This window comes from Coregonus clupeaformis, chromosome 17 (genome assembly GCF_020615455.1).
Source record: "Coregonus clupeaformis isolate EN_2021a chromosome 17, ASM2061545v1, whole genome shotgun sequence".
NCBI classification, from domain to species: domain Eukaryota; kingdom Metazoa; phylum Chordata; class Actinopteri; order Salmoniformes; family Salmonidae; genus Coregonus; species Coregonus clupeaformis.
Window position 1 is genome coordinate 14,618,775 of NC_059208.1, and position 9,892 is coordinate 14,628,666.

The window sequence follows — 9,892 nt, forward strand, 5'->3', positions numbered from 1 at the left end:
AGAACCAGGTACCTGTCTTTTTGGCATTGGGGTTGGGAGCAAACAGCTTGACGGTAACTTTAGGCAACATCCACTGCATCCAGAGGCTGACCTTTCCGCTGGTGCCCCCTATACTGTTGGTCTTCTGCTCCAGGGTCACCGTGTCTGAGAACGGAGAGTCGTCCCCCGCTGGAACAGAGTCACCCTGGGAGAAACAACACAATGCACATATTGGGTATACAGTAGGAGACCCAAGCGGGGTTCTAATCCACATCCCTGGTGTTGCCAGCACCATGGTCCAATCCAGGAAACAGAGAGGAGCTTTGTGTTTCAAACAACAGGATTCAATTGGTCAGTCAGGAGCAGGAGCCTATGAATGACAAGGCCATAAACAAAGTACATACATCTGTTAGGGACACTACTTGATTAGACCTGTGTCTTTCCCCTCAGTGTCACTAAGCAGGGAAACCCCTCTGTTCTCTCAGTCAGTCAGTCAGCTAATGGAAACTGATATGAGTTAAGTGTTTGTCAGGCCTGTGTGTGAAACCCCATGTCGGGAAAACAGACGAGAATGAGAAAAGTAATATTCTGAGACAGAATAACAACTAACAAGAGAATAACAGCAGAACATGTGTGTGTGATTGTCCCCTGGTCTCTAGCCATAACAAAACGTCAGAGCAGCTCTGCTTTCCTAGTGACATCAGTATGTGGTTAGTGGAGCATGGTGACAAGGGACATTGGGGGAAGGATTGTGTGGGATTCCTACTGTCACACTCACATGCCTCTAGCACCCAGATGGACTGGTGAGGGAGGAGAAGAAGAAGAAGAAGATGGAGGAGGAGGAGGAGGAGGAGGAGGAGGAGGAGGAGGAGGAGGAGGAGGAGGAGGAGAAGGAGAAGGAGAAGAAGAAGAAGAAGAAGAAGAAGAAGAAGAAGAAGAAGAAGAAGAAGAAGAAGAAGAAGAAGAAGAAGAAGAAGAAGAAGAAGAAGAAGAAGGAGGAAGAGGAAGAGGAGGAGAAGGAGGAGAAGAAGAAGAATGAGGAGGAGGAGGAGGAAGAAGAGGAGGAGAAGGAGGAGAAGAAGAAGGAGGAGAAGAAGGAGGAGGAGGAGGAGGAGGAGGAAGAGGAGGCCCAGGAGTCCCTCTGTTAACTCTTAGCTCATTACTGGGTTTGGCAAGAGACTATGGATGACAACATTGGGACATGTTTTATTCCTCTCCTCTCCCATCTCTTCCCATTGCCCTCTGGGGGATCTGTTTTCCTAACATATATCTGTGTGGCTGACACGCTGAGCGAGAACGCAACAAACAAACAATATGGCAATTTACAGCCTTGGAGAGAGACTTTCCACTGAGCAGAGCGAGCCTGTCAGTGTAATGACAGACTGAGTGCGTCAGGGTGGTGGTGTGGTGTGTGGTGTCTGTGTGTCAGGTTGGTGGTATCATGGTATTAACCTGTGGTTGTTGAGTAGGTTATCGACCAGCTCAATGAAACCCTCTGTGGTCCTTCTGATTACACATTCTAAACACAAACCAGATGAAGAAACTATGTCCCCCTCTCCCTTCTGCTCTCCTCTCCTCTTCCCTTCTGCTCTCCCCTCCTCCTCCCCCCTCTCCTCTCCTCTCCTCTCCTCTTCTCTTCTCTTCTCTTCTCTTCTCTTCTCTTCTCTTCTCTTCTCCTCTCCTTACCCCTCTCCTCTCCTCTCCTTCCCCCTCTCCTCTCTTCTCCTCTCCTCTCCTCTCCTTCCCCCTCTCCTCTCTTCTCCTCTCCTCTCCTCTCCTTCCCCCTCTCCTCTCCTCTCCTCTCCTCTCCCCTGTAGGGTAACTGGGGTTGATGCTAATCAGTAAATGGAATAGTGAATTTGAGGCTGACTGCAGATCTCAATAACAACGGACGACAACAATATAAAGAAATGATGATTCAGCGACGTTCAAAATAGATTCAGATTATATAGGAAGGAATCTTTGGGATTGCTGATGAGAAGCATGTGGGGTAGGCCAGCAAGGCGGGAGACAATAAACTCAATCTAGGAGTTAAGAATTATTCTCTCAATGAAATGTCTGTGCAGTTTTTCTAGGCCCCTTGGTGAGATACTGTAATGATGAGTCTCAAATGGCACCCTATTCCCTACATAGCACACTACTTTTGACCAGAGCCCTCTACACACATACCTAACAAGTCTTTTAAAGTGATTAATACTCTAGGTAATACGTTGAATTATCTTCAATCACCGTGAGCCACATGTTCTAACTGCCGTTTCACTGTAATCAATTATCTGTTGCTAAGGAACCAAACAGAACAGTGCCTCCTGGTCCAGGAGAGGTAGAGTTGAGTAACGCGATACATCCCAAATGGACCCCTAAACCCCACGCACTTGTGAAGATCTGAGAGGATTTGATTGGTATAAGCAATATGGTGAAACTTCTATCCAGCCTATCAGAGGGCAAGGTGGAGCTATTACCATATTGCTTACACCTGTCAAATCCTCTCAATTCTCCACAAGTGCATGAAGTGCGTAGGTTTTAGGTGTCCATATGGGATTGGGTCCCTGTGGGGTTCTCCCCAGGACTTTTTAACAAGGTGGTGCTGATAAGTAAGGCCGGTGGCGGGCCGGTGGAGGGCCGGAGGGGGGCTGTACCCCCCCTTCTGACTCAGAGATGTTAGATTTTTTTAACACCTGTAACTGTCACTTTCTGCAATTGTCACACCCTGGCCTTGAGAGGCCGGTTGTCTTTAGTTGGTTTGGTCAGGGCGTGAGGATCTATGTTAGAATTTCTATGTTTAAGATCTAGATGTGTTGTTTCTATGTTTGGCCGGGTGTGATTCCCAATCAGAGACAGCTGTCGCTCGTTGTCTCTGATTGGGGATCATACTTAAGTAGCCTGTTTGCCTACCTTAGTTGTGGGATCTTGTTCCGTGTTAGGCTTGTATGTGTTTAGCCTGAGGACTTCACGTTACTTCTTGTTTTGTGTATGTTTATTGAGTTAAATAAACATGTTCGCACACCTCGCTGCACCTTGGTCTGACCCGTCTCTCAACGATCGTGACAGAAATCTAGAGCCTTAAACCAGGGATGTCAAACTCATTTGGCCCCAGGGGCCAAACATTGGCAAATAATGTACCTCTATCCATCGTTTTTGGAATTGTCGATGCTCCCTGACTATCTAGCTTTCATTTTGGTGATTATTTGCGAGCTGGACATAGACAAGAAACTGTATGAATGTATGTCCATTATCATTTCTACACAGTTTCCATTTGGTTTTAGTCATTTTATTGAGTTGGTTTCCCTGCCCAAAAAAAAGTATAAAAAACAAAAGTTGAATTAATATATATACAGCTGTGGAAAAAATTAAGAGACCACTGCAATTTTTTTTTCTTAAATCAGCATCTCTACATGTATGACAGCCATTCCATTCCTGTGTCTGTTGAATTCCAACACAGGCACACCTCATTCTACTGAATTAGGTACTGATTAGGTGACACCTTAACCAAATCCTATTTAACGAGGAAAAGTATAAAAACCACTGCTGTGGTCATCACTATCCTCTTGCAATAGGACCAGCTGGATGGCAAAAACAGTGCTAATAGTACCTCAAAAGTAATATTAATGAAAAAAGAACTATTGGCCATGCCAAAAGAGTTGAAAAGGAACGTTTTGAGTGAGGAAAAGAAGGGTTCAATTCTGGCTTTACTGGCAGAGGGATACAGTGAGCGTCAGGTTGCTTCCATCCTTAAAATGTCAAAGACGGCGGTTCATAAGAGCAAGGTCAAGCAGCAGACATTGGGGACAACAAAGCTACAGACCGGCAGAGGGCGAAAACGACTCTCTACTGACCGGGATGACCGTCAACTCATTCGAATGTCACTCAATAACCGTAAGATGACATCAAGTGACCTACAAAAAGAATGGCAAATGGCAGCTGGGGTGAAGTGCACGGCGAGGACGGTTCGAAACAGGCTCCTAGGGGCAGGGCTGAAGTCGTGCAAAGCTAGAAAAAAGCCCTTCATCAATGAGAAGCAAAGAAGAGCCAGGCTGAGGTTTGCATAAGATCATAAGGATTGGACCGTAGAGGACTGGAGTAAGGTCATCTTCTCTGATGAGTCCAATTTTCAGCTTTGCCCAACACCTGGTCGTCTAATGGTTAGACGGAGACCTGGAGAGGCCTACAAGCCACAATGTCTCGCACCCACTGTGAAATTTGGTGGAGGATCGGTGATGATCTGGGGGTGCTTCAGCAAAGCTGGAATCGGGCAGATTTGTCTTGGTGAAGGATGCATGAATCAAGCCACGTACAAGGTTGTCCTGGAAGAAAATGTGCTTCCTTTTGCTCTGACATTGTTCCCCCACTCTGAGGATTGGTTTTTCTAGTAGGACAATGCGCCATGCCACACAGCCAGGTCAATCAAGGTGTGGATGGAGGACCACCAGATCAAGCAAGACCCTGTCATGGCCAGCCCAATCTCCAGACCTGAACCCCATTGAAAACTTCTGGAATGTGATCAAGAGGAAGATGGATGGTCACAAGCAATCAAACAAAGCCGAGCTGCTTGAATTTCTGTGCCAGGAGTGGCATAAAGTCACCCAACATCAATATGAAAGACTGGTGGAGAGCATGCCAAGACGCATGAAAGCTGTGATTGAAAATCAGGGTTATTCCACCAAATATGGATTTCTGAACTCTTCCAAAGTTAAATTTTTTATTTGGAATTTGGGAGAAATGTTGTCAGTAGTTTATAGAATAAAACAAAAATGTTAATTTCACCCAAACACATACCTATAAATAGTCAAACCAGAGAAACATATATTTTTGCAGTGGTCTCTTAATTTTTTCCTGAGCTGTATATATATATATATATATATATATATATATATACACACTGTACCTGGTGTGTGTTATTCTGTTCTTAAACACACACACACACACACACACACATTGGCAACTCATCACCTGACAAGCCATTGGAGAGGTGAGAGGGGATTCCCCACACCCTCTACCCTCCCCTGTTACTTGCCCCCCCCCCCAGCCCCCAATGTGAGGCCTTGAGCTGGGCTAGCAGAGCAGGGGGGGGGGGTTGTGCCACGTTCCAGGCCCGCCTCAGCCTCCTCTCCTCTCCTCCTCCTGTAGGCCAAAGACAGCCCCCGTTCCCACACCTCCACACGCCAAGCCCTAAAGTATACAGTCTAATTCCTGGGCCCACTGCCACGCTGCGCCTCTTACCCACACAGGACACACATTTATTTTCTCAGCATAGTTTGTCTTCACTCATCAGAGAGACCCAAACACACACAGAGAGAGAGAGAGACGAGGGGGAGAGAGAGAGAGAGAGAGAGAGACAAGGGGAGAGAGAGAGAGAGCGAGACAAGGGGAGAGAGAGAGAGAGAGAGATGAGGGGAGAGAGGAGAGAAGAGAGAGGAGAGAAGAGAGGAGGGGAGAAAGGAGAGAGGGGGAGGGGAACGAGACAGGAGAAGGAGAGAGTTGAGGGTCGGAGATGTTTGGGGGTTGCTGCTGCCCAGACTTATCAAAACAGCTCCTGCATTCTTACTCAATCACCCGGTGTCCCGGAGGACTAAACACTTCTACCACTGTTTGCACTAGGGTAAACACTGACAAGTGGTCTGTCAGGGGCCTTACCACCTGCCTGCCTTCCTTACTGCCTTCCTTACTGCCTGCCTGCCTTACCACCCGCCTGCCTTCCTTACTGCCTGCCTCCCTGCCTTACTACCTCTCTGCCTTACTCCCTGCCTGCCTTACCGCCTGCCTTCCTTACTGCCTGAATGCCCGCCTTACCGCCCGCCTTCCTTACTGCCTGCCTGCCTTACTGCCTTCCCTACTGCCTGCCTGCCTTACTGCCTGCCTGCCTGCCTTACCGCCTGCTGCCTTACTGCCTGCCTTACTGCCTGCCTGCCTTTACCGCTTGCATGCCCCTCTCCCTGTCTCCACCCTCCCTACCCCTCTCCCTGTCTCAACCCTCCCTACCCCTCTCTCTGTCTCCACCCTCCCTACCCCTCTCCCTGTCTCCACTCTCCCTACCCCTCTCCCTGTATCCACCCTCCCTACCCCTCTCCCCGTCTGCACCCTCCCTACCCCTCTCCCTGTCTCAACCCTCCCTACCCCTCTCTCTGTCTCCACCCTCCCTACCCCTCTCCCTGTCTCCACTCTCCCTACCCCTCTCCCTGTATCCACCCTCCCTACCCCTCTCCCCGTCTGCACCCTCCCTACCCCTCTCCCTGTCTCCACCCTCCCTACCCCTCTCCCTGTCTCCACCATCCCTACCCCTCTCCCCGTCTGCACCCTCCCTACCCCTCTCCCTGTCTCCACCCTCCCTACCCCTCTCCCTGTCTCCACCCTCCCTACCCCTCTCCCTGTCTGCACCCTCCCTACCCCTCTCCCTGTCTCCACCCTCCCTACCCCTCTCCCTGTCTCCACCCTCCCTGCCCCTCTCCCTGTCTCCACCCTCCCTACCCCTCTCCCTGTCTCCACCATCCCTACCCATCTCCCTGTCTCCACCCTCCCTACCCATCTCCCTGTCTCCACCCTCCCTACCCCTCTCCCCGTCTGCACCCTCCCTACCCCTCTCCCCGTCTCCACCCTCCCTACCCCTCTCCCTGTCTCCACCATCCCTACCCATCTCCTGTCTCCACCCTCCCTACCCTCTCCCTGTCTCCACCCTCCCTACCCCTCTCCCTGTCTCCACCCTCCTATTTGACCTCCTACCTCTCCCTGTCTCCACTCTACTCTCCCTGTCTCCACCCTCCCTACCCCTCTCCCTGTCTCCACCCTCCCTACCCCTCTGTGATTTCAGAACTACTCTAGTCCCATCCCTCTGTAATGTTTCCATGTGATTTCACACGCACCACAGGGCAGAGCAGCCTCGTTGCAGTTCACTCTAAAGGGTGTTTTTCTGAATCAAAATGTAAATACAGGTTATTGTTCTCTCCTGATGAAGAGGTCTGGAACGGCAGGTTTACACTCAATCAGAGCTAGCTTACACTCATCAAATGGATATCATGTCCACAGTGGGTAGTGTTTAGCACTGTTTAGTAGGAGAACAGACCTGATGAGGTTTTTCCAGAGTATGTTAAAACTCCCCAACCAAACACAACAGCATTCTTCCACCAACACAGCCAAACACACACCATGTGTTGACGCTAACATAACCGCTCAGGACCGTCACAAAAAACTAGATTTGAGTTTTAAATGATAAATCATGTCCAGCTCCATGTATACAGCCACGGCTTCAAAACATGTGACTTCATGAGTCATGGCACCTTGGGTAAAACAACACATCAACTCTATACTGCACTTAGTGTGAGGAGTGTGTGTGTGTGTGTGTGTGTTTGTGTGTGTGTGTGTGTGCATGCCTACTTGTGTCTGCCTGCGTGTGTGTGTGTGTGTCTAACCTCGGTGGGGGATCCAAAATCAGCGGAGGGGGAGCAAGTGCTGGTGTCTGGGAGAGCGGTGCCGGCGCTGGAGCGGACGGGGGAGGAGGGGGCCGGCCCAGTGGGGGGGTCTGGGATAGTGGAGGTCTGGCGCAGGAGGCCCCTCTTCTCTAGACGGGCCCACGTTGAACTCCATGACAGGAACAACTCATACAGCAACTGGACCTGAAAGAAAGAAAGAAAGAAAGAGAGAGAGAGAGAGAGAGAGAGAGAGAGAGAGAGAGAGAGAGAGAGAGAGAGAGAGAGAGAGAGAGCATGAGAGAGGGAGAGATATATCTTTAATTACTAATTCACCCTGGCCCTGAAAGGTCAGCAACCCTCAGAGCAGAACAGAGCGGAGCAGAACAGAACAAAGCAGAACAGAGCAGAGCAGAACAGAGCAGAACAGAACAGAACAGAGCGGAGCAGAACAGAGCAGAACAGAACAAAGCAGAACAAAGCAGAACAGAGCAGAACAGAGCAGAACAGAACAAAGCAGAACAGAGCAAAGCAGAACAGAGCAGAGCAGAACAGAACAGAACGGACCGGAGCGGAGCAGAACAGAACAGAACAGAACAGAGCAGAACAGAGCAGAACAGAACAGAGCAGAACAGAACAGAGCGGAGCGGAGCAGAACAGAACAAAGCAGAGCAGAACAGAGCAGAGCAGAACAGAACAGAGCAGAACAGAGCAGAACAGAACAGAGCGGAGCAGAACAGAACAGAGCAGAACAGAATAAAGCAGAACAGAGCAGAGCAGAACAGAACAGAGTAGAGCAAAACAGAGCAGAGCAAAACAGAGCAGAGCAGAGCAGAACAGAGTAGAGCAGAACAGTTCTGAGATCAGAATAAAAAGGGAGAAAAGCCATTATTTCTAAACAACTGCATCAGAGAGTTCTCATGTACTGCCGGAATGAAGTTATGACTTCAGAGACCATTACCTTGATTTGGCTAGGCAGCTTAATGGCTATATGATACTGTGCCTTGTTACAGCAGAGAGGAGAGGGAGAGGGGATCAGGTGTGTGTTCCTATATGTGTGTCTGTCTATAGATGTAGACCCATAGTAGACATGCATATCATTTGGACTGTGAGCAACAAGTGTCATCTATTCCCATTAGGAAGACTGGATTCAGTTAGAAGAGGAGTTCCACTGTTAACTGTTTCTAATATTTATATCCATCACATCACACCCACTCACTAGAGCCAGAACTTCAAAACACAACCACAACTGAACTAAAGTGGAAAACATGAGGCAGAGAGAGAGACAGAGAGAGACAGAGAGAGACAGAGAGAGAGAGAGAGAGAGAGAGAGAGACAGAGAGAGACAGAGAGAGAATAAGAGACAGAGAGAGCGACAGAGAGAGAGAGACAGAGAGAGAGAGACAGAGACAGAGAGAGAGAGAGAGAGAGAGAGACAGAGAGACAGAGACAGAGATAGTGAGAGAGAGAATAAGAGAGAGACAGAGAGAAAGTGAGAGACAGAGAGAGAGAACGGGGAATGCTTTGGATTATTAATGTATGAAGTGTGTTTCAAAGTAAAGAGAGGAAGGGGGATCTGAGCAGAGTTGCGCTCTTTAACAGTGAGCTAATTTCTGGAAGTCAAAGCTCCATGTCTGTCCAAGATCCTGGCCTCCCCAGACACACACAGCTCTTCAGCATCACAGAGAGAGAAGAGGGTCCCTGGGCTGGGGGCCACACACACAGCTCTTCAGCATCACAGAGCGAGAAGAGGGTCCCTGGGCTGGAGGCCACACACAGCTCTTCAGCATCACAGAGAGAGAAGAGGGTCCCTGGGCTGGGGGCCACACACAGCTCTTCAGCATCACAGAGAGAGAAGAGGGTCCCTGGGCTGGAGGCCACACACAGCTCTTCAGCATCACAGAGAGAGAAGAGGGTCCCTGGGCTGGGGGCCACTCACAGCTCTTCAGCATCACAGAGAGAGAAGAGGGTCCCTGGGCTGGGGGCCACACACAGCTCTTCAGCATCACAGAGAGAGAAGAAGGTCCCTGGGCTGGGGGCCACACACAGCTCTTCAGCATCACAGAGAGAGAAGAAGGTCCCTGGGCTGGGGGCCACACACACACACACACACACACACACGCGCATGTTTTATATGCATGTCTACTACTATGGGTCTGAATTTATAGACACACACACATACAGGAACACACACATACACACAAACACACACCTTCTACAAATAAGCATAAATCAAAGGGAAATCATGACAATACATTTCAAACATGTCCAGGAAGAAGTGCTAACGTGGATCCAGAGGAGGCCAACAGCTGCCTGCCATACCCGACATGGAGCACTGCTGGCAGGCTAGGAGACAGACGGCACAGTGCCTGGACTCTGGAGGACCAGTGAAGCACAAGGTCTACCGCACTGAGCAAATACGTGCGTGTGTGTGTGTGTCTGTGGGAAGGGGGCAGTTGGTTACACGTTCTCTGCCCCCTTCAGTAGTGTTTTATTCCACAATACACCCCTGATAT

The 9,892-nt window shown here is 49.5% G+C and overlaps 1 protein-coding gene across 1 annotated transcript in view; it reads right to left on the bottom strand.

Moving 5' to 3' along the window:
* LOC121585310 (vacuolar protein sorting-associated protein 13B-like) overlaps positions 1 to 9,892 on the bottom strand; it is a 719,687-nt gene that overhangs the window by 306,586 nt on the left and 403,209 nt on the right. Inside the window, exons 25-26 of the mRNA XM_045226113.1 lie at positions 7,380 to 7,583; positions 13 to 184 (exon numbers count right to left, since the gene is read on the bottom strand). Of these exons, the coding sequence (XP_045082048.1) occupies positions 13 to 184; positions 7,380 to 7,583 (376 nt within the window). The remainder of the gene's footprint in view (positions 1 to 12; positions 185 to 7,379; positions 7,584 to 9,892) is intronic.